Source organism: Pteropus medius, unplaced genomic scaffold, assembly GCF_902729225.1.
Source record: "Pteropus medius unplaced genomic scaffold, Ma_sr-lr_union100, whole genome shotgun sequence".
Lineage (NCBI taxonomy): Eukaryota > Metazoa > Chordata > Mammalia > Chiroptera > Pteropodidae > Pteropus > Pteropus medius.
This window is the reverse complement of record NW_024346667.1, coordinates 12,257,860-12,283,540: the sequence shown is the minus strand read 5'-3', so window position 1 is coordinate 12,283,540 and position 25,681 is coordinate 12,257,860. Positions and strand designations below refer to the sequence as shown.

Here is a 25,681-nt window from a genome sequence, read left to right as displayed (position 1 = left end):
GCTCTTTACTGGAGGGTGGGTGGGAAGGTGGGCGGGGTGAGCACAGGTGGAAGCAGGAGCTGGGAGGAAGAGGGCAGGAGGTGTCAAACACAGCTGCCTCTGGAGGGCTTTACTGAAAACTTTTTCCCAAGCATTATCTGGCAAACCTGGTGATGTTTCCACGAGCTTCACAACATTAATCTCTGCTCTTCTCTGTATGTTTGGATATGATCCATTTCTAAAAAGTGTCATCTGGGAGGAGAGAGAGGAACATTACTTGAAAGGAATCCCTCAGCCCTTTCTTCCCAGTAGAAGTTTGGCTCAATGTGGGACTCCCCCAAGGGGAGAGCGTGAGATCGCATCAGATGGGGGAATGTCCAGGACTCTGGGAGGGGAGATGGCACGTTCTCGACATCAGCCATTCGATTGATCTCCTTCAGCATCTCCTTCTCTGTGTTCCCTCCTTTCTCCACCTCCCAACTTTTAGACTTTCTACACCTGCCCTTCTCAGGCGTCTGCTCTCTGGCCTAGGCCCCTGACATGCAGTCTTGCCTCAGCCAGCAAGGAAAACACATCTGAGGAAGGCAACTCCGGACGGTGAGTCAAGGGGCCTCCCCTCACCTCCTTAAGCATTCCCATCCCATCTTCGTTCGCTTCCTCTCGTAGATTTGTGTGCTCTGAACAAGAAACTAATTAATGGATTAGTCCAAGTCCTAAGCCAATACTTTAGAAATGAATCAGTTGCCAACTATAGAAAACAAATGGCTCTTCAGCCCTACGAAGGGGCGAGTTTGGAGACTCGTCTCCCAGGAAAGATGTAGAAAGCCTCCTCTCAACCACCTCTTTCCCAATCTCTTTTCCAAAACTCTTATTGAATGAATGAGCAATCTTTAGGTTGAAGGGAGTTCAGCTGGCTAAAGAGAGTTTGGGTTCTGAGGAAAGGATGTGGGAGGCTCTTACTATTTTCAATTAAAATCCTTCCTAAATTGAGTTTATCTGCTTTGCCAAATGCTTTCATCAAAGGAAACGTAGAAGACCCTTTTCATGTATATGGAGAATTTGTTCTTGGGGAATACGAGTCCAGAATTTCAGGTTCTTCTCCTCTGCCAATTGTGCATTTGCATTGGGAATTTGTGATTCTGGACTCTCTCTTCTCTGTAACTCCTAAAGAGAAGTTTGTGCTGCCTTGGTCCCTTGCAGTTGGAGTTGAGTGAGGGGCATTTTAAAGGGAGGATGAAAAAATAGCGGGGTGAGTGGAGGCTCAGTAGAGTTAGGGAAGTGAAAAATGACAAAAAGCAGGAACAAGGTTGTTCAATGGAGCACCTATGTCTCTGGCATCTCTCTCTCGTACCATGGAGATTTCTCCCTCAGCATTTCACTACCATCCAGTCCTCTTTCCTGCATTATTTGAGTGTAAAAATATGCGGAGCTCAGCACTAGATTTTTTTTTACGTATAGTATCTCAGTTAATAATCCTTCAGCCAACCCCAAAGTAAATATTATTACTCCATTTTAGAGATGAGGAAATTGACTCAGCAAGGTTAAATAACTGACGATTTAGAACACACCAAGCTCACCAGTTCCACTCTATCTAGGTTTCCTGATATCCCCAGCACCCCTCCCTACTCACCCTCTAGACCCCTCCCTTAGCCTTTGTTTTTAAAAAAGCTGGAGATAGTGCTCTGAACTATGCCTAAGGCAGTTCTTGTCCAAATGGAAAACTCCCACATACTTTCTTATTTTGAAACTCAAAATTCATCTGGGCTTTGTTATATAGAGGAGTATCCATCAGGATTCCTGGCCCAGGGAAAAGGGAAATTTAAGATGGAAAAATATTTGGCTTGTAGCCAAGGATGTTCTGGTGGATGACTTGGTTAAACACAATCACTATCACAGCTACTATATCTACAATGACTTCTTGTATCATTTATAATTCACTTACTAGCATATTGTCCCATTTGGCTAAGTATTATTGCCTGAGTTTCCATTTTGTAAATATGGGAACCAAGCCTCAAAGAGACCTGGTGACCTCCCTGCCTGATAAGTGACAGAGCCGTGCCTTATTTCCAGGACCGTCCGCCCCTAAACCTGTGCTCTTCCCACACACCATACTGTCACTGTAGCACCTCACAACACAAATGTTCAATCCTAACACAACACTCTGCTCCCACCCAGGAAGAAAAGAGGGATTCATTGACTGCAACAGGGGTCTAAACAGAACCCTGTTCGGTCTAGTTAATGATGGATTTGCCAGTATTAGGAATAGGAAACCAGGAAGAAGCTCCTGGGGCAGAAAGTCACTATCAATGGCAAGGCAAATGGCCACAGAGGACATGGAAGAAGCTGTGGTCCAGATCCAGAAATCCAGGAGGGACATCCTCTTGGGAAACACCTGAAAGGAGCAGTGGCCGAAATCATGAAAAAGAACAAGCCCTAGAAGAGGGTGAGACTTAAGGAGAAGAGTAAACAAGAAGCTTAGGTGATAGCTAGAGTTAGACATCTGGAAGAGGAAGAAATGATAGCAAAGGGGGAGAAAACAGAATGTAGGGAAATCAGAATATGACAAAGAAAGCGCTTAGTGACAGAGGGTGAGTGCAGTGAGAGCTGGGAGGGCCTGAGGGTTTGGACCTTTGGAAGATACCCCTAACATAACATCCTCACCCTGTGGAGACTGTGGAAGTGTTAGGTTTTACTCAGCCTTGGGTGCAAAAAGTTTTGTAAACCTCATCCCCCAATTCGAAGTCAAATCTTGGAGTCAGTAGACACCCCCTTCATCACTGACTTTGGCTTCTTCATGTTGAGTTTGACTTCAAAGAATCATTAGTTCTGTGAAAAAGGAAGTGACCCCAAGCAAGATCTTGATATCAATGAATGAAACTCTTCTCCTGACTGCACTTCATTATCACCTGGGCATGTGGTATTTACCCCAGTGCACAGCGTTTGGTCAACTGATTGGAGCCCATGCCTTAAGCACATGACCTAAGTGAGGCTTCTTCTCCACCTTAAGTCTAACTCCTTCCCCATCTGGCTGAAGATCTACAAGGCTGCCACTTGGGTACATGCAGAGAGGAAGAGAGAGAAAGCAAAATGGGCAAGCCCACCCCAAAGAGACAACCCTTTCCTTCTGCTGCCAGAGACAGAGCCACATCATTTTCATCACACATGGTGACGTTGACCACTAGAAAATGTGGTCCAATGGTATCTTGAAACCTGAACCCCCATCAGTTCAGTATATCTTTAATCGTCTGATGGAGGAATAAACTGGAGGGCAAGGCATAGTATATATCTTCTTGACCCTCTCCCTAGCCCCCCAAAACTACTAACAAATGTAAAATGGTGCTTTCTATGGCTTGTGATTCACATTGTCGACTTTCTGCAGGTAGAGCTAACTTTTCAAAAGTGGTTAATATGAACAAGAGGTCTGAACAGACATTTCCCCAAAGAGAATACAACAATCCCCACTTATTCATGGGGAATACAGTCTAAGATCCCCAGTGGGTTCCTGAAACTGAGGATAGTACCAAACGCTATATATACTATGTTTTTCTTGTACACGATAAAGTTTAATTGATAAATTAGGCACTTTCATGGATAGAAGATTCATTCTTACTAGTAGATGTTAGCAACCTCAGCATACAATTTTTCTCTTTCCTTATTAAGTCAAGAACTTTCAACATTTCACTCTGTAAGCACTTTATGGCTTCTTTTTGGCATAACCAAATTGCTAGCATCACTATTTTTGTACGTTAGGGCCATTATTAAGTAAAATAAGGGTTACTTGAGCACTGGCAGTGTGATACCGTGACAGTCAATCTGATAACCCAGAAGGCTACTAAGTGCCTAATAGGCTGGGAATGCATACAGCGTGGAGATCTGGACACAGGGACGGTTCACGTTTTGGGTGCAAAGAAAGAGGAGAGGACAAGATTTCATCATGCTACTCAGAATTTAAGACTTATGAAAGTGAACCTGCAGCTAAGGGGGCCTATTGCATATGAAGGGCAAATAAACACATGAAAAGATGTTCAACGTCATTAGCCATCAGAGAAATGAAAAATTAAAACCACGTAATGTTGCTATATAACTAAAAAATAGTGATAACACCAAATACTAGAGAGGATACAAAGAAACTAGACCATTCATATATTGTGGATGGGAAAGTGAAACGGTACAGTTACTCTAGAAAACATTTTATCAGTTTCTTACAACTCTAAACAAGCAATTACTTTATGACTCAGCAATTGCAATGCTTATGTTCACACAAAAATCTGTATAGGAATGTGTGTAGTAACAGTAAAAATATGGAAACAGTCCAGATATCCTTCAACAGGAGAATGGTTAAACAATGATACATCTATACCTTGGAATACTACAAAGGTAAAGACTGTTGATATGTGCAACGACCTGAATGAATCTACAAAAACCAAGGCCATAGCTGGCTGGCCTGCCTGCAAATACTGCAGTTGTCATTTTAATTAGAAGGGAGCTTCAAAGCCACATTACTAACTTCTTCAGAGCTCCCCTCTCAGATATCTAAAAATTTCCGTAGAGTTGTATCATAGGCCAGTTCTAGGCAGGGCTCTTGTATGAAGCCGAAAGCCTGGGGCAGGAGAGGAATCAAAATATTGGGGGCCAGTAAACCAAAGCAAGTCAGACCAGGATCAAGAAGTGGGAGCCTGGAAGCCAAAGATCCCTAAAGGACATAAATTCAGAAGTAGGAGCTGGAAAGTCACAGAGAAAGCTGTGATGAGTCTGAAGTAACTCAGAGTCATGGCAGAGCAGAGTTGCTGCAAACATGTAGTATGTGTTAGGAGTAAGCGTGTGTTCATGGGATCCCAACCGCAGTCTGTTGGTTCCCCATTCCTGTGTTTCTGCCTCGGGGGTATGCTAAAAGTGTCAATTGTTTTCCAAAATGTTGACAGATTTCTGACATCTGCGCCTATAACAGGTTTCCAGCATACCTTGGATTGAGTGGATAAGACGGAGTTAAATTTCCAGGCAAGATACTTATGTTTGTCCCACATACAGACAATATTTTTTAAAGAGAGCATGCATGCCCCTTTTCACATATTAATAAGTAGAATGTATGTATATACATATATATATATATATATAAACTATTCTGATATAATAAAGAAGTAACATTATGATTTTAAAGTTCTGACAATACAGAAATATATATTGCAGAAAATAAAGTCTTCTCTAATTCCTTTCCCCAGTCCACTGAAAACGCCAGTATTAACCATTTGGAATATAGTCTCCCCAAATTTTGCCATGCATATTCTAACTGCATTTGTATATATATAGACTAGTGTGTGTGTGTGTGTGTGTGTGTGTGTGTGTGTGTGTGTGTGTGCCGCTTTATTTTTAAAAGTGGGATTTTAAAATACGGGGTACCTACAGTTTTGCAAATGGTATTATTTACTTAATCTTTCATGACGAAGTTTTTTAAAGGAACTAAACATGGATGAACTCTGTGTAAGTAAAAAATGTCCTAAAGGACTTATAGAGATTTCCTTAAAATATCCCCTGATGTGGATATTTGTGCTCCACGTTCATGGCCTTCTCTTTACCACCTCCTCAATCAGCAGTGACCCAGCTAGTGGCTTACCAGGTCTATGATTATGAGGGGTTCTATGTCCAAAGACAGCCTCCTGCCTCAAAAATCTCTCATCTGTTACCCACACTGAATCACTACTGGTCAGATCAAGACCGTGGCCTTGGTGTCCTAAACTACTTTAGCACCTCATTTAGGACATTCATTAAATCGCTTCATTTAACCAGCATCACAACCCTTTGAGGCAGTACCATTATAATCCTTATTAGACAGATGTGGAAAGTGAGGCACAGAATATTTAATTATGCAAGGTCAACAACTGATAAGTGGCAGAAGATGAAGAGGGACATGAAGAATAAAGATGGGGCAGATGTGGCCCTTAGAGCTGCCTGTAATTTTCAGGGCAAACAGCAGTGGCCACTTGCAGTAGAATAGTGCTATAGCTCACTAAGCTTCCTTCTGTGTTTCTACTTAATACTTACAGCAATCCCATGGGATGGCGGAGAGGCATCGGAGGCCACATAACTTGTAGGTGTCAGAGCCAGATTTGAACCTTCTAACTTTGGAGCCCGCTCTACTAATTATTACATCAAGGAAAATCACTGTAGGGAAAATAGGCTACACCAACAGAACTCCATGGGCTGTAGACTGCTTACCTACAGAGCAGCAGAAGCTGGCAAGATTTTAGAAGGGGTCAGAGAAAGCCAAAAGTGAGGCTTGGAAAACCTTCTTAGGTGATTCCAGAATGTCCACTCATAACCGCCAAAGCTGAGCCCCTGCCTGAAACAATGCTTTCCCACACTTAGGACAGGGGTCCTCAGCCAGAATCTCAGGTCTAGAAACCCTCTCAAGCAAGTGACTAAATCAGCCACCACTCCATCCTCTTTTCACCACCCTAACTCCCACCTTGTGTCTATTCGTTCTCTGCCCCCATCACCAACACCCTCCCCTCCACAACCTGCCATTCTGAAAACATCTCAAGATACAAAAGCTAACTTCACCCACCTTGCTCAAAGGCTAGAGAAAGCTTATCTAAGACAATAAAGACAACAATTATAAGGCAGTGAGGAAATCTGTTGTTTTTTTTTTTTCATTTGAGTCATTATGTGAATTTGATCTCTGGACGTGATTTTCCACTGTTGAGCTTTATGGCTAAAGCTTTAAGCCGTAATATTTTGATAGGAAGGATAAACAGAGGCGAAATCTCAGGCCAGGCCTGCTGCTGGGAAGCCAGAAGGCATTTCTGGACTGGGATCAATAGTGACCCTCTCTTCACCCTGCTCTTGGCTAGCTTTTGTCTTCTCATTTGAGCTTCCGTAACAGGGGTTCCCAACCCCTGGCCGCAGACCGGTACCAGTCCGTGGCCTGTTAGGAACCGGGCAGCAGGCACTGTTGTAAAGGCTTTACGTATATCCAATCATTTAGTACAGGAACTTGCTCGAGCGAAGGAATCGTTACTTCTCTCCCCACCTCCTTTAGATCCGGAGACTTAGGACCTCTCCCCACCGGGTGCCGCAATCGCTCACGTCTCAGATTGCCCCGCCCCCAAGCTATCCTCGCCCCGCCCACTCGCCGTCGCGTAGTGAGGAGCCGGTCGCGCCTCACTGACGTCACCAGCGCGCGCCCTCGCGGCTGCTTTTCGCCGGGCGTGCGAGTCCGTTGATTCCAACTTCCCCGCGATCGGGCTGCCCAGTAGCCCTAGTTGCTCAGGTCCGGAGGTCCGTGGCGTCACAGGCTCTGCGACATGTCCATGCTGGCGGAGCGTGAGTGTTGGGCGAGAAGGCCCGACCGGGGCGCGAAGGTGGAGGTTTAGGGTGACTCGCGTGGCCAGACCCAGTGGTAGGGCGTGCGGGTGGGCGACACGCAATGAGGTGGAAAGTGCTGGGGGCGGGGACACTGGGAAGCCCGGTTCACTTCACTCTGCCTGCTGCGGAGATTTCCCAGCCCAGCCTGCTAGTGAAAGAGACTTTGTGAATGTCACGTTCAATATTGAGCACGCGCGCAGTGGGTTTGAATGAGTCAGGACACCGGTCGTGGGAACCTGGACCGGTTCTTTTCATTTCCCCGAGCCTCACCCAGCCTCCTAGGTTAAAATGAGGAGGTTAGGCAAAATCTCCGTTGGCAGTGAAATCCCATTCTCGAAGATGTATTGAATCCAGACAAAGAAAAGCAAAGGGATTAGGAGCATCACATACAGGAAGTTAGCTCCTTTGTAGAGAGTGCAGGGCTAATGAGTTATTCTAAGTAAGACTTTGGCTATTTGGACTTTGTGGAAATTAGAACTCTTGACACGAGTGTAAGCCACAGTGCCCCATCCTGCCTCGGTTTGCCTTTGATATTTACTGTCAGTTCATTAATTCTCCGGATCGTCTGTTTAACTTCTGAATGGTAGCTGTAGCTAAGATTTCCTGCCACCAGAGGGCAGTCGTGCTTTAGTCATGAAGAGATGCCCATAGCGTTTTGGAAGAGTGTAGTGAGCGATGAACAGAAACTGCTTACTGAACAAGACCAACAGCAGCTACACAGGGATTTTGTGAAATAAATGCTGTCAGCATCCTCTTATCTAAGGAGATGGAGGAATGTAATCACAAAACAAAATGGATTCACCCCAAATCATTGAGCTAGAAAGTGAAAAAATCGATGTAGTTATATCTATATTTTTATGTTCTTGCTAGGACCTGCAGTTTTCTACTGTTTTTAAACAGGGACTCATAGAAAGGAATACGTTTTAGATGGTGACCTTAGAGCCTAGATCTCTGAGCTTTCTTCCAGTTTTAATATTCTTTGATGTGTGTTTAATTCAGCATGCACTAGGGAACATTGGCCCTGGCTCTGCTATTCATTTATATCTCTTCCTGTGACCAGTTTCTGTGGGGCTATTAAAAACTTCATTTATTATCTTCTTTGCTAGGTTGCTTTAAAAAAATCAATCAGATGGTGAATGTGAAAATAGTTCATAGTATGAAGTGGTATACAGGCGTAACATCTATTTGTAGACATCAATAATTCAAATTGCATGATTTCAAGGGAGTATTTTCAGTTCTCTACCCACCATGATTACAGATTTTCAAATCTTTGTCATGATATTACATACAATTTTGTGGTTCGTTAAAAATTTTGCTAAATTAATGTCTTTGGCATCCCTTACAATTAGATATTTAGGAATGGTATTCTTATTTTAGAGATGAGAATATGGAAGCATAGAAAAGTTCTAGTCCCATAGTTTCACCACCCAGCAATTATTTTCTCTGATAGTTTATAAAATTGAGGTCATTCTATAGATACAATTCTGTATCCTACTTTTTTTTTTCCTATTTAATGTTAGTAGTGAGCATTTTCACTTCTGGAAGTGGACTATATTTTCTTTTATCTTCACTACAAGCACTTATTCTCTTTTTACAAATCTTATAGTAATTTTCTTTGTGTTTCTCAAAAACACTCTTTATCCTGTGTTTCTCTAATTATCAGATGTTACAGACAAGAAAACCAGCTTACACAAACCTGCGCCTTTGTAGGACAAAAATTTCATTAATCACTCTCACTTAATGGTCTTTATATCATTTGGAATTTTAGACCCAGATTATTATCAAGGTATGACTTTTTTTAGACTCTTTTTCAGACCAATTTTTGATACTTGGAATCATTACATTTTATCATTAAAATAATAATTATATCACAACACTAGTTAATGGATTTTAATGCTCATTGCATTAAAATATACTGTAGTTTCCTCCATTTTGAATGTCTTGAATGATTTTTTAATAAGAATACATGGGTTGTATATTTTATGCTCTTGAATATCTGAAAATGTCTTTGGAAAAAAAAGAGAAAACTTCTGCCCTTGTCTCTTGAAACTCAACACACCTTTCAGAGGAAGCTGAATCCTGGCATAAGCCATGTAGTATTAGGCATGCAGTAATGAAAGGCGAAGTCCCTTGTAGCTGTCCTATGAAGGTGGTTTATTGGTGTTACCCCTAAAATATCCTGACAGAACCATTTACAGTTAGATCTCCAAATAGGAGTCCCCGCTGGAGGATGGTTAAACACATCATTCTAGACAGTGATTCTGAAGATTCTGGGCACTGTACCCTGAGGCCCAGTGTCCCTTACACTGCTGTTCCACATAGTGTCAGGTATCCCCAAGACCATCCCCAGATTCAGTGATTTGCTAGGACTCAGGACACAGGATTCAGCATATAGTTGTAATCATGGCTAAGTTTTGTTACAGCCTAAGGATACAGAGCAAAATCAGCAAAAGGAAAAGACCCGTGGGGCAAAGTGCAGGGGAACCAGGCACAGACTTCCAGAGTCCTCTCTCAGTGGCACACGTGACATGCTTAATTCTCCCCGGTATGAGTTGTGGTAACACGTGTGAAATGCTCCCTACCAGGGGAGCTTGCTATACACTCAGTAATTTTTTTTTTCAGCCCAGGGATTTTTTACTGGAGGCTTGTCTCGTAGGCAGCCACTGCCTGGCATGTACCAACATCCCAGACTCCCAGAAGGAAAGCAGGCGTTCAGCATAAACCATACTGTTTGTTTGAACAGTTGGGCATAGTGAGCCTCTCTTAACATTTCTGAGAATAGTAGGAATCCTGAAATCCAAGTTCCCAGCCAAGGGCCAGCCTTGCTGGGAAGCCTTTTGAAGGGAAGATGTGAGTCAGGCCTGCTGTGTTAGCTCTTTTCTGTACACAGGTATTAGCAAAGCTGACGTCTGAGCACAGAATGGACGGTGGAATAAGAGTAACATGGCACATGTAAAAGTAGGTGTAATCTGAACAGACCACAGACAGTCTTTTCCTTGCCAGGATTTCCCAAACCCGGAAACTTTTACAGCACGAGAGCCAGATAGTGTTCCAGCAAACAGGGTTCTGGTCAAATAAAGGGAACATGGCAGTGCTGCTCTGTCTTCCACTCAGAGGATCTACACATTTGCATATTAAAAGTCTGAGAAAGTTTGTAGTCTGGAACACTATTAAATTTTGTTTGATCCAGTGTTACTCTTTTTTGATTTAATGGGAAGTCCCTCCTCACCTTTAACATCTTATTTGGGAAACACAGCCCTGCCGCACTGGTTGAGGGATACCTGCCATTTTTCTGGGGAAGAGCGCTGACCTTGGCTACCCATCTAATCTCTCATGTAAGCATTACATTCTGCTGTACGTACATATGTGACATACACTGTGCAGTTCAGTCATTCTCCGACGATCTCCTTCATACAAGCAACAGTCAGAGGGCCCTGACAAACACTACTGTAAGAGACATGAACCCTGACACACACCCGTCCGCAGCCTACAGAGAGAACACTGGTTAACAAGGCTGATCTGTGAGGTGGTGGTCATCAGTGGAGGCAACATTATGCTGAGTATTTACTAAGATAAGTAAAGCGATAACTCAGTCATGAGTAGCATTTTTGGGTCACCATTTTCCTGGAAAACACTATAAATTTTGGCCCAACTTATTTTGCTTTATAAATAGCTTTTTTTCTGCCTGCATGTTTGTAAAAGGTTCACTTATTTTTGTTAAGGTGTGTATAGTTATGGGTGTTTTTATTGATTTTACATGCAGTACAGTAAGCCTCTCTGAGTGGAGGTTGTGTTATTTTTTTAAAAATTATTTTATGATATTGGGCTTCGATTGGTTCAGTAGGTGAGTGATAATGACACTTGACCTTCAAATTTCTCACTTGGCCACAATTTACTTTTGAGTTTCATATTCTTTTTCTGTGAACTTCTGAGGTGTCTGCCATAATTTTCCTTAAAACTACAACAATAAATTTGGATTCCCAATTTATATGCATTTAAAAAAATACTTTGAAGAGACTCAAAGTAGTCCCTTAATTCAGTTATGTGTGTGGAGGGTACAGTTGACTCTTCCCCCGGGAGCATAATGACTATTGAATGTTGCGGACTAAGAATACAAACTTTGACCGCAGAAGGACCTTGCTTTGTGTAGAGGCTCTGATTTTTGCTTGCGGATGTTAGCCACATTTCTGTCTCTAAGCCTCAGATTTTCTCATCTGAAAAGTGGAGCTAAGAATATTTGTCTTCATTGAATGACTCTGAAAATTGAATCTAGTAATGTGTGGATAGCATTTGGCACGTAATATATGGCAACAAAAACTATAACAACTGCTGTTGCTGCTGCTGCTGCTACTGATGGTGATGATGATGATGACGTGTCTACAGGTGCTTTACTAAGTTGCTGCCTTTAGCTGAATGTGGAAGGCCCAACTTATGGTATAACTGTGTATTTCGATTCGTCACATTTGGAGGGAATATCTTAATTTTTGTTTTATAAGATTAATTTATATGTTAAGAATATATAGTTATTGGGGAAACCAGGGTAAATGATCCAATCTGATGCAGAATCTGATATCTGCATTTAATAAGACATCAAGCATGTCATAGTTTATACAAGTATGTGTATATTAGGTATGTGTGTATTTGTGTGGTATTTTCCAGGTTTGAAAGATAGGTTGCTAATGAGATACTTTATCATTTACAGGTCGGCGGAAGCAGAAGTGGGCTGTAGATCCAAGAAACACTGCATGGAGTAATGATGATTCCAAGTTTGGCCAGAGGATGCTGGAGAAGATGGGGTGGTCCAAAGGAAAGGTATTTTGCATAAAAGCAAAAGAAATTTGATCCATACAAAGAGATTACAAATCAGAAGAAGGCATTTTTTTTTTTGGACACTGGTAGAAATTTACGTTTTGGTTAAATAAGTGAATTTGGAGAAATAAATAAATTGTAGTGACTTTGCGATTATAAAGTTAGAATGGAACATAAATATCAACTCTTTTTATCATTTAAACTGTATGATTAGCATCTTTTATAGACAATGCCCTTTAATTATTTTCATTTGGAATCATACTTACCCATCAGAGTTTTTTTTGTCTAATAATACTAATATACTTAGTTCAGGACTAATAATACTTTATTATACATTTTCTCCTTTTCCTCACATTCTATTTATTCCTGACTCAAATAGGACTTCTGCCGACATCTCTACACTGAAATGGTTCTTGTCAAGATCTTTAATGATCTTTTCGCCAAATCCAATGGACCCTTCTTTGTTCCCACCTAATCTCTTAATAGCATTGGATGTAATTGACTGCTTCCTTCTCGAAATACTTGTCTTGCCCTCCCTCCTGGTTTTTCCTTTTGCCTCACTGGTCACTCCTAAATTTAATGGTGACTCTTCCTCTTCTAGTCTTTTGAGCTTTGGAACTCCTTGGGGTTCAGCCACAGACCCTTTTCAGTCTGTGGCTGAACCCCAAGGAGTTATGGTATAGTAATTCCATACCATACTTTGGTATAGTATGGTATAGTAATTCCATACCATACTTTGAATTATCTAAATTACGAGAATTATCTAATTCTGTCACTTTTCTGTATCTAGTCCATTTCTGTCCTTTGAGCTCCAGATTTATAAATTGGTCAGCCTGCTTAACATTTCCACTTGAGTAAGCATATCAAGTTTATCATTTTTATTATAAAACTCTCGATCCTTTAGATCTTTTTCTTCTCAAATTTTCCCCATGTTTGCATATTGTCCCCTGTCTACCTACTTACTCAAACCAGGAAACTGGGAGTCTTGCTTGGTTCCTCCATTTTTCTCCCTTCCTACATTCCCAGTCATTATTTCTCTCTCATTGCTCACCATACTGGTCCAATCCCTGCCATCACTTGCCCTGATCACCACAGTAGCCTCTCAACTGCTTACTCATCTCCCTTCTCTTCCTCTTCTGAGCTATATGCCATACAACAGCCAGAATGAGCTTTTAAAATGCAGAAATTAGATCATGTCATTCTCTTGCTTAAAGGTTCAGTTGTTTCCCATTGTTTTAAAAAATAAGATCCAAATTTCTGTCATAATTTTCAAGGTCCTGTGAGGTGTATCCCCTTTAAAGCATCTTAATTCCTCTTCATTCATGCTGCTGAAGCCACCCTGGGTGCCTCTTAGGTTCTCCAGTACCTTAAGCTCTCTGGGATACCTTACAAATGAGTATTGATTTACGCAGGGGACTTGGAGTCCCCCTCTCCCCTTTCTCACTGTTGTTTTATAAAAGTATTTAATGGAGAGAACCATAGACCTATCATACCTCCAGTGGGCTTCTAGTAGAACATCAGAAACAGGCACATTCTTCATAGTGTTTACATGGGCCTTAAATTAGGTCTCAGGTTAAAGAATCAGTATTCATTATTGTAAGTACATCCTTGGTACTATAGATGTATCTTGTGAGAATCCATTAGACTGTGTCCTCTTTGAGGGTACAGATAGTGCCTTGATCCTAGATGTTTAGTAATTAATCGAATGGTTGATGAAGAAACATAGAGATAATCACTCTTCATACTTGATTTTAAGAAAGCTAACTTTCTTTATGTTTAATATCCACAGGGTTTAGGGGCTCAAGAGCAAGGAGCCACAGATCATATTAAAGTTCAAGTTAAAAATAACCACCTGGGACTTGGAGCTACAATCAATAATGAAGTGAGCAACAGTGTGTCTGCTGGGGGTTTTCCTTGGATAATTGACTTTAAATAAATTTATAAATTTTAATTCAATAGAATTGATTGATCAGTTTTTAAGCATTCAAATGTGTATCCCCCACGTTTTGGTTAAGTAAAGAGCCTGTAACTAAGCTGGCTCTTCATCAAGTGTCATCCTCTCACCTTGCCTTATTGTCCTTATGGGATTCTTTATTTATGTCTAAGAGACTCAAATTAGTTTTACTGCTAAACCTTTCAAAAAGTATTTTTTATAGAAATACTCATTTCAAGACAGACAGGAATTTTCATCTTTACCTGTGTTCTAATATTAGCTTATATTATTATAAGTTGGTGACATTTAGTTTCAGAAAGAAACTAAAAGTTTCCTTTGCAAGAAAGTGGTGTTCTTTTCCTGTCCCATTTTCTATTTCTGACTATTGCCATACACAGTTGAATTTAGTCACATTTCCTCTTAAGCACTGACACTTTGAAAATATGACACTGTAATTAAAATTAATGCCTGGCTTATCATGCTTTGCATTTTCAATATTTTCTTTAGCAAGTGTCCAAACTGAAAGCTTTGTTCTTAAATTTTTACAACTAAGAGAATCTGGTAGAAAATTTAGAGAATTACTTTAGTTAAACTAAATTGCAGTTGACCCTCGAACAATGTGAGGGTTGGGGCGCTTACCCCCGCGTATTTGAAAATCCAGGTATAACTTTTGACTCTTTAAAAACTTAACTAGTAATAGCCTACTGTTGACCAGAAGCCTTACAGATAACATAAACAGTTGATCAATACATATTTTGTATGTTATATTCAGTATATACTATATTCTTACAACAGAGTAAATTAAAGAAAAGGTTATTAAGAAAATCATAAGGAAGAGAAAAAATATATATGGTATTTCTCGGGGGTGGGGAGAAGCATGTAAGTGGACCCACACAATCCAAACCTGTATTGTTCAAAGGTCAACTGTACTTTGATTAGTTCAATAGCACTAACTGAGTAGGAGACTAGATAAGCTAAAATTTTCTGGACTAACAGCTAAAATTTTAAACAACTAAAGAAAGAGTTTATATAAGTCTGATATTGAAGGTAGTTGTTGAGAGATAGATGTATAGATACGCTTGACTTTTTAGGAAAAGCATTGCCCAGTAAACCTATTAAATATGCTTAAACCTTTAAGCAGTCTTAAAAAAGTGTCTGTGAGGCAAATTCCTACATTGATACCTTGCTTCCCACTGGTTTAGATTATTTTGGAGATGTTCATTCTCTCTTAAAGCCAGATTCTCTTGTTATAGTGAACTGAGTAGCTCAGCACCTTACAAATGTGTGCTGACTGATTCAGGGAACTCGTAGTCCGCCCTCTTCCTTTCCTCAGTGTTAACTTTGTAAAACTGGGTTTGATGCCAGCAGATAGAATTGGGCAAAATATATGAAGTTCCAAATGAACAAAGAAGAGAACCAAGTCCACCACCGCTTTTTCCTTTGACTTACATAATTTTCCTGTAGTGAGGAAAAACTATTTTGTTTTATTTTAATATTTAGCATGCAGGTTGCCTGTTGATTATTTGTCTGTGAATTGACTATTGATAAATGATCCACATTTGAAATCAGGACTTGAGCTTCTAAGGAATCCACTTTTAATACTAATGCAAATAATTTGCATTTCAAATTTTATTATATCTTCTCTGTTCAGATTTATAAAATATTTTGATGAAACATTTAAAATTTCACATTAACCAGATTTCCTTGATTCCAAGATAACTTTTCTCAACCAGCGTAGCTAAACTACAGACTTGCCTCTAATTGGTTGTTTTTGGTATTTTCAGGACAACTGGATTGCTCATCAGGATGATTTTAACCATCTTCTGGCTGAACTGAACACTTGTCATGGTCAGGAAAAAACAGGTAGGGAAACCATTGCTTTGTTTTCCATTAGATTTATAGTAGACATAATCTTTAAATTTAAAATATTTTACCAACTCGTTTTGCTATAAGCATACTACTGAAAGTTAATTGATTGACGCTATTACAAATAGTCATTTGTTTACATTTTAATGGTGCTTTCATTACATAAACCTTAAGTTTATAAGCAAATACTTTTTTTCCATTACGAGTTTGAGAATGGCAAGATAAATCCATTTGTTTTTCAACCTCAGATAGTAAAGTGATCTTTCTGGGGATCCATGAATATGACTAGAACATGTTTTAAAAATACAAAACAAGAAGTATCAAGTAGAACCATAAATTAGCAGCCAGCAAAAGACTTGATAGTAAAGCCTTTTTAGTGTTGTCTCTACCTAGTGAAATTTGTTTTACCTTTTAATGTATGCAAGAGATTCAGATTGCTTGGGTAAATTTGTTGCAAGGGACTCAGTACTAAAAATTGTATTCTAAGTTATAGAAACTAGAAGTGAAACAACTGAATATTGGTCTTTCCATAGTAAATTGACAGAAAGATAGTACAGTTGGGGGAAGGACACGGATAGTGTACTCAAATTTGTGAGCCTTTGGTATGACTTTAGGTTTTTAAAGGAAGTTTTTTGTCACATGTTTATTTGGAAGGCAAGGACATAACTTCAGTTAATTCTGCTGGATATTCACTGAAGAAATCTAGACTATAAGCCCCTCTACAAACATTTTTTTCACCCTCTTTAATTCCCCCCGCCCAACTTCCACCCTTGACCTACGGATGTTGCCGTCTCTCCCCTTAAGAACTGGATCTCTGAAGGCGGGACGTCGCCTCCCATGCGCTCACAGTGTATACCGGGGGCCTAGCACACCCTGGGCCTGGCACACCCGGGGGGCCTGTCTGGCGCTCCTGGAGCCTGACGCATCCAGGGTATGGGCTGTGGCTCCCCTGGGGCTCATACCCAGGACCTTCTGCGTGTAAATCAGACGTGCTAACCACTACACTGTGGAGCCACTCCCCAAACATTTTTTTTAATTGTGGTAAAATACACATAAAATTTGCTGTCTTAACCATGTCTAAGTGCACAGTTAAGTGAAATTAAGTGCATTCACATTATTGTGCTACCATTATCACAATCCATCCAAAGAACTCTTCACTTTGTAAAACTGAAACTATACCCTTTAAACACTAACTCCCCATTCCTCCTCCTTCTAGCCCTTGGCAGCCTCCATTCTACTTCTGTCTCTATGAATTTGACTACTCTAGGTACCTCCTGTAAGTGGAATTATATAGTATTTGTCCTTTTGTATCCGGATTATTGCACTTAACATAATGTCTTCATCATGTCTTCTGGATTATTGCACTTAACAAACTTCAGGGTTTGTTCATTCATATTGTAGCATCCAGTGTCACATCATTTCCTTCCTTTTAAGGGTGAAAATGTCCCATTTATGTATATATCACATTTTTTTTTAATCCATTCATCCATTGATGGACACTTGGGTTGTACCACTTGGCTATTGTGAATTATGCTATGAACACGGGTGTATAAATGTCTCTTCAAGTCCATGCTTCCAGTTGTTTTTGGGATATGCCTAGAATTCGGATTGCTGGATTGTATGGTAGTTCAATTTTAAAAATTTTGAGAAACTACTGTATGTTTTCCATGGTGGCTGCACAGTTTTATATTTCCACCAACAGTGCACAAAGGTTTCAGTTTCTCCACATCCTTGCCAACACTTGTTAGTTTTGTTTTTTTGATAGTTGTCATGCTACTGGGTGTGAGGTGATAACTCATTATGCTTTAGATTTGCATTTCCTTAGTGATTCATCATGTTGAGCATTTTTTCATGTACTCGTTGGCTATTCATATGTCTTCTTTGGAGAAATGTCTTTTCAAGTCCTTTGCCCATTTTTGAATCATGTTTTTTTGTTGTTGAGCTATATTCTGCAAACATTTTTATAAGGAATCTCTAGTCCTTTCACACAGTGTTTGGCATGTAGCAAACGGTCAAAAACTGTTAAATTGAAGGAAAAAGAACTTTGTGGAGTGAAATTAAAAATTAGACTTGAGTTCAGCAAACATTTATTGAGCTGTGTGTTGGATATGAAGTTAGACTCGAGTATGTACGGATGTATGAGACATAATCCCTGCTTAGGAGGGTATGCTAGTAATTGGTAAAATTACAGCACAAATCTAACTGTGGGAAGACTGTTGCGGTGCTGTGTATGAGAGTGATCCCAGAAGTGTGAAAGGTGTTCTGTTTGTATTTTCCCTAATCGGCTTAGACTTCTTGTTGGAATCTCTAACTTGGACAGTTTTCCTTATCCGTGGGATAACTATTAGAACTATCCTAGCAGTTCTATGTGTGGTCCTATTTTAAAAGATGGTCATTTAAATGTTAGCCAAAGAAAAAGATAAGGAAAATGTTTTGTAAAAACACTGATTGGACTGGTATTAGGAAGTGCAGGATATATGCAGCAGTAAAATCCAGGGACATTAGCTTTTACTAAGTAAACAAAAACATCTTTCTATTCAAGATCACAATTGAAATCAATAGAAATAGAGATATGAATGTAAACGTGATTATATAAGACTTGTATGTTTTGACTGAAGAGTAATGGAGTATAGTGGTTTAGAGATGAACACCAGCGCCAGACTGCCTGGATTCGGATCCTGATTCTGACCTTGTACTTGTGTGACCTTGAATACATTGCTGAATGTCTCTGTACCTTGCTTTCCTCTTTAGTGAAATGGAGATAGTAATGTCATCCTCAGAAGGTTGTTGTGAGAATAAAATATACAGCTAAAGTATATAGCTAAAGTACTTTGAACACTACTTAACACAGTAAGTGCTTAATAGCTATTAACTGCTATAATGTTTATCATTACTGTTATTAGTTGCAGAGATAGAGCTCCAAAATAGAGTATTTCCCCTGATCACTTTTTGCGATTCGGGTGTACTGCCGCCAACTAAGAGCGATACTTTTAGGTGGATGAATTTTGGCCTGATACCTAGGTGTCATTAATTAAATCTCCAAATAAAAAAATAAAATCTTCTTAAGATAATGAACATTATAAATACTATACTAATGACAGCAAGATATAAATAAAATTTGAAATCTCTGTACTACTGATGGATGATCTCTAATATTATAAAGTAAAAAAATGAAGATGAAAAATAGTGTGAATGACATACATTTGTAGAAAAAAAATAGTGAGGACATGTGTGTTTGTGCTTGGGTATACACCAGTGGTTCTCATCTAGGGGTGATTTTGGCGATGTCTGGAGACATTTTTGGTCGTCACAGCTGGGCATGGGGGTGCTTCTGGCATCTAGAGGATAGAGGCCAGGGATGCTGCTTAATATCCTGCGGTGCACAGGACAACCCTGACGACCAAATTATCTGACCCAAAATATCAGTGGTGCTGAGGTTGATTTACATAGAATATCTCTAGAATATCTATTCTGAGTATATGTTATATACATAAAATATCTCCAGAAAAATACTTAAGAAACTGATCTAACAGTGGTCGCCTCTAGGGAAAGGAGTTAAGCGACTGGGGAACAGGATGAGAAGAAAATTTTGCTTTTACTATAGTCTCTTTGTACCTTTAACATTTTGTACCGTGTGCATTATGTCCTATTCAAAAAAAATGTTCAAAAATGAATTTTAAATCTTTTTCTTGACCCCATTTACCTCATTTACTGTTACTTCTGCTCTCCTTTGCTCAAAACTCAAAATTTCTATACAAACTGATTTTAGTTCTCCTGTTCTCTCTTTTTAAAAACTTTTAACATTCTTCGAATGTCCTGCTTAGTTTCTCAACATCTCAGCTGCCTTTTCTAGAGCTGACAGTCAATGTGGGGAAAAAGCCCCAAATGTCAGACTCACTTCCCTGGATTTCCTTATCCCTGTGACTCTGTAGTTCTTTGCTGTTTTGTTAGCCACACGATAATATCTTTGAGCAATAACCACCCCCCACTCCCACCCCCAATATTTTGTCCTGGTTTTCTTAGCAAAAGAGATGGTTGAAATTAGCTAGTCCACCATTACTGAAAGCAGAACTCTGCCTGTAATCTTTTTTAAAAGTAAACTTTATTGAGGTATAATTTATATACAATACAATTTATCCATTTCTGAGGGTACAGTTTCATGAGTTTGGACAAATGTATATATACCTTTGTAACCATAATAACCATGATAAAGAAGTTTTCATCACTCCAGGGAATATTCTTGAGTCACTTTCCTGTCAGCTCCTTTCCTTTCTCCCCCCTGCCCATCATGTTTTCTGGTGCCAGACAGCCACTGATCTGTCCCTGTAGATTAGATTTGTATTGTCTATTCCATCTGGCTTCTTTTCTCAGCATGCTTCTGAGTTCTGTCCATGTTGTTGCATTTATCAGTAATTCATTTCATTCCTGAGTGATATTCCATTGTGTGAGTATGACACAGTTTGTTTATCCATTCACCTGGTCATGGACATTTGGATTTTTCCAGTTTTTGTTGTAGTCGGGCCTTCCTGAAGTAATAATATCGAAATGCAGTCAGTAAAATGTTTAAAGTGACCCTTGTATTATTTGTTTAAAGGGACTCTTGTATTATTTGTCAGGAAGGTAGTAAATGCATGACAGATTCCAGCAGTGATACCTTGTCCTTGCACAGCCCTGTCCACAGATTCATCTGTGCAAGTTGATTCTTTTCTGCAAAAGACAGAATTATCTTAGATCATGGACAGCAGAAGCTACTAATCTGTAGATTAAGTTCCACCTCAAGACCACTAGAGGGTGCCGGTAGCCCTGTGGTAGGGACGGTCCAGTTGCCGTCCTGCTTCCTGTCTAGCTCAGTACAGCCCAACCAGGCCTTGCTAATTACCAGTCTCAGTACTGAAAAGCCTTTAGAATATTTCTTTAAGGGAAAACCTGTCCAAGAAATGGACCTGGAAAGCTAATAAATTATTTTTCTGCCATGTGATCTTTAGTAAAAATCCACTTCATCTAAGTGAAATTTTGGCCATATTAAAGCTGACAAGCAAACGACATAATAACCCAGTATATATACCAAATATACACAGTTTGCCTTTTAATTAAGCAGAGATTCCATACTGCTTTCTCCTAGAATCTTAAAAGGTTCTAGAAATAAACCTTATCTCCTTATGGAATACAAAAATCGGTATATTCTTTAAAATTTCATTTTAAAAAATTGTCCTGTCTCATTTAGTTACTGTGTGCCAGACTCAACTTAGCTTTTCGGTGGACTTATCTCCTGGTTTTAGGAAATGTTTCTTCCTTCCATTAGATATTTTGTTCCTTGTGACTTTCAATATTTTTGGAAATAAACTGAATGCTGATAACCTGTCATCCACAAAGGTGTGGTTTGGGATGGGGATCTTCAATTTTTTTGCTCACATATCCTCTAAGGGAATTTTTAAAAACTGCTCACATTTTTATATTAACATCTATGGTATTTTTAATCATAGCTTTAAGTAGTTGCAAAGTACTATAATTTCTGGCTTATTGGGAAATACTGGCATTTTAAAATAAAATCAATGGATGATAAATACCAGTTGATACCCATTGTTATCTATTTAGAAATAGACAAGTCTTTCCTTAATAGTCAGAAATGTTATATTTTATAGTTCCTTTCCATTGCATATACCCTGTAGTATTTTACGTTAATATGTTTGTTTGCTTAAACTTTATAAAATTCATCACCCTATCATATTTTTCTGCCACAAAACAAATACATATAAATTTTTGGTTTATTTCTAGTAACCTCAAGGCTTTACATGTAATTATTTTTTCTTTAGGTTGACATTATAATTAGTAGGTTACAATTAATAGTACCAAGAAACATACATTTTGATAATTATTAGAACAGTAAACTCTTTTTGGAAGTGCGTCTCTTGATGAGTTAGATTGGTGTGGGGAATGGGGCTGCTTTTTCTGTTTGATTAAAAGACACTTCCCCGACACTTGGGCTTGTCCCTATTTATCTCTGGTAAGAGAAGAATTGTACCTTTCTTCTGTAAAGCAGGAGGAGGACACATGGGAGACGTGAAGAAGGAGAATCAGATTGATGCATCCACTCAGAATCAGAGCAGTTTTAGGGAAGAATGCATATGGACAAGCAGGTAGAAACTGATTCCCTTAAGGTCTGCCCTTGCTCAGGATTTTGGGAACTCTGTACGCTCAGAAGATGGAGAAGCTCCCAAGGGGATTCTTAACGTCCTCTGAAGTGGGAGGGCAGTTCTGTCAGGGACACAGTGGTTAAGAATATGCACTCTTTTCAGACCTGACTGAGTTTGAGTCCCATCATAGCCACCTCCTGGAAGTGCCTTATTCAACCCCTCTGTGCTTCAGTGTCCTGTGAAGTAATTTTAATAATCATAGCATCTACCTGATAGGGTAGTTGTAAAAAGAAATACAGAAATGCTTAGAAAGCTTAGTTCAATGCCTAGTACTGAACGCATCTTCAATTAATAATAGATTCTTTAAGCTGATAAGTGGCTAGGTGATTTGTCTTTGAGACATCGGATTGAGAATGTTACATGCCATATGAAATGTTTGGTCACAAAAGGCAGAGAAAAATTTACTGGTGGGAAGTCTCTGAAAAAAAAACCTCAAGCTATTCTTGGGAAGTGACTGCAGAAGAGAGTTTCAGGTTGTCGAAACAATTAATTCATGCAAAGAATTGTCTGAAAGCTTTTTTAAAATAATTTTTTATTTTGAAATAATTACAGACTTATAGGAAGTTGCAAAAACAGTACTACAAAGGGCCCTGAGTACCGTTCACCCAGTTTGCCCCCAATTGTGGCATCTAATATAGCTGTAGTATACTATCCAAACCGGTAAATTGACACTGGTGTTGACTGTTAATTAGGCCAACAGACTGTATTCAGTTTCCACCATTTTTTTAGCCTCATTCATTCATTTGTGTGTGTATCTCTACGCACTTTTATCACATGTTTAGATTCCTATAGCCACTGCTATAATCAAGATACAGGATTGTTTCATCACTACAAAGGAGCTGCCTCATGCTGCCTCTTTGTATTCACATCCACCTTCCCTTCCTCTAACCTCCAACACCCCACTTTCATCTCTGTCCCCTGGAAACCACTTATTCTCCATCTCTATAGTTTTGTTATTTCAAGAATGTTATGTAAATGGAATCACATAGTATGTAGATTGACCTTTTCCCCAAGCAGAATGCCTTTGAGGTACATCCAGGATGTGGCATGTATAGAAAACTCATTGCTCTTTATTGCAGAGTAGTGTTCCAAAATAAAGATACCAGAATTTGCTCATCCATTCACCCATTGAAAAATTTGGATTATTTCCAGTATTGTACTATTAAAAATAAGGCTATTATGAACATTTGTATGTAGGTTTTTGTGTGAACACAAGGTTTCATTTCTCTTCCTCAAAGATTTTATAAATTTCTGAAGAGTAGCCATGTCTGATTTGTACCACACAGTTTAAAAGTATTTCTAATCATTTGATTAGAGTTCAGTAATAAATAATAGGACTCCTAAATATTTTATTTAAATAAGACCATGTCATTGTAAGAATAAATAAGAATGGATTACAGAGTTTAATATAATGCTTTTCATTGTTTTAAGACTCCTCAGACAACAAAGAAAAGAAATCTTTCAGCCTTGAAGAGAAGTCCAAAATCTCCAAAAACCGTGTTCATTATATGAAATTCACAAAAGGTAAAATTAAGCGTTTCTTTGTTGTTGAAAACTCCTGTGTTCACACTGAGTTTCTTAAAGCGTTCTTAGCTCTTCAGCATCGCTTCTTGTTTTACATACAAATGGGAACTCACGGATGGTTTGTCTGGATTAATCTAAAGCAGTGCTTAACTTTCAGCAGTTTTGGGGAATCTTGTTAACAGGAGCAGATTCAGATTCATAGTCCTGAGGTAGGGCCCTGGATTTGTTTAGACTATGTACAAAGTCCTTCGATGAAGCTGAAAGCAGAAGTCAACTTGCTCTTTAGAGGAGAAAAGGAACTTTATATGGCTAGGTCAGAAAACAAATTTAATTTATTGCTCAACATTTTTTGTTACATTTTCTTGTTTTTCAGAGCTTAATGTTGGTGTTGAATAGCTCTGAAAAGGTATCCATTTAGAGAATTATGCTTTTTATTGAGAACTCCGGTTTGGGAAATCTCACTCCCGAGTTGACTCTTAAATTATTCCACATCATTTCTTCATTTCGTGGAGTGCTGACTTGGCATCCCATGGTCAATGCGAAGACAGTGTTAGAAAGCATGAGAACTGGGTGGTAAATCCTGTCTTCCTTACTCCCTTCCCAGTACTTATGGTCAATTGTGAGCGCAGTTGTCCTTTTTAACCACTAAGTGGCAGTCTTGTATTGCTAAGAAACAATTTAACGTGAACTCAACTCCAAATGTTTTCCTGTAGAACAGTGTTATTATGCATTGTGTGCCCTTTCCAGGCACAAAAACCTACTTATTACATAGTATACTTAAAGTATTAATATGATAATTTATGCTGTGATATTTAGTCACCACTGGATGATTCATCTGTACAAGATTAGATGTACGTTTCTACCTCGAAATGGCAGGAAAAGCACACCTCTTTGCTTTAGTCTTGATGGCATGATTGGGAATTCCCTAACTCCTAGAACCTGCCTGAATAGCAGTGGCAGCTGGAATTCTCACTACTTTAAACCATTAATGGTCGTTCTCATTTGGGTCCAGGACCCCAAAAGGTAGGAATGGGTTTGGTTTAAATGAGAGCCTGTGGCAGAGCTGAATAGTGTTTGGGAGCCGAATGGCTTTCGTCATGTTTGCAGGAAGAGACTGGGGCTTCCCCCTTAGCTCTCCCAGTAGATGTGGTTGCATGACTCTCGTGTTGTCCTTTTTTTTCTCTCAGGCTAGAACCTTCTTCGTTGCTTTTCTGTATGGCTTCCAATTCGGGTTTCTGTCTACCCCCTGCCTGCTGCAGAACAGAAGATAGTCCTTGTTGGCCCCTCAGTCCTTTTGAAGGGAGGCTAACTGGTCACTTCATACCCAACCCCTTCTATATTCCTCCTTTATTTTTAATTAGACCCTATAGAAAGAAGTAGAGATAGAGCAGAAGGGTGTTGAGCAAATTAATGCAATTAAAAGTGTCTATAATTCTTGAGTGGTATGGTAGCCTTTTAAGCTTTCACTCTTGCAAATAAAATCTTCTGATGTTCTTTTAGTACCTGACTACATGCATGAGTTCATCCGAAGCATTTGCTGAAGCTGGGATAAACCTCTTTAGTCTACTTTAATCTAATGGGTGCTGGGAGTATCTGCTTTTTATTTCTAGTTAAGCTACTCCCTTGCCCGTTGACCCCGTCAACCTGCCTGGTGTGCCGTGCCTTCATTTTCTCTCTTTTAAATTGAGGCGTGCTTATTTATTAGCTTTTCTTAGGGAGAAGTGGGGCACTGGTATGATGCGAAGAGAGTTAGGTAGCAGAGGAAACTGAGAAAACAGAGGAAATGCAGACTGGGAATAAGTTGAAAAACTGGGAGAAGGAGGCAAAAATCCAGGTAGTAAAGAAAATCATTATTTACCACCTATCTTAACAGTCCACAGGGAAAGTTTATTTTAAAGTCTTTAATTTACTAAAAGAAAAATTTTCGTGTAGCACAGCTATTGTCACTGGATATGAATGATAAACTCTTGAGTTTCCTCTAAGGTAGACTCCCTTAGGTCACAGGAAACCTGGG

At 39.4% G+C, this 25,681-nt stretch overlaps 1 protein-coding gene across 3 annotated transcripts in view; it reads left to right on the top strand.

The window, feature by feature from the left end:
* Nucleotides 1-7,142: 7,142 nt before the first annotated feature.
* Nucleotides 7,143-25,681, top strand: part of PINX1 (PIN2 (TERF1) interacting telomerase inhibitor 1) — a 69,185-nt gene continuing 50,646 nt past the window's right edge. The window contains exons 1-5 of one of the 3 annotated variants that reach the window (XM_039876068.1): nt 7,143-7,254; nt 12,044-12,153; nt 13,940-14,032; nt 15,868-15,946; nt 23,575-23,667. In XM_039876068.1, coding sequence (XP_039732002.1) covers nt 12,121-12,153; nt 13,940-14,032; nt 15,868-15,946; nt 23,575-23,667 — 298 coding nt within the window. In that variant the 5' untranslated portion in view covers nt 7,143-7,254; nt 12,044-12,120. Of the gene's footprint in view, nt 7,300-12,043; nt 12,154-13,939; nt 14,033-15,867; nt 15,947-23,574; nt 23,668-25,681 lie in introns of all 3 variants that reach the window. The other 2 variants (XM_039876066.1, XM_039876067.1) reach the window with 2 other exon arrangements.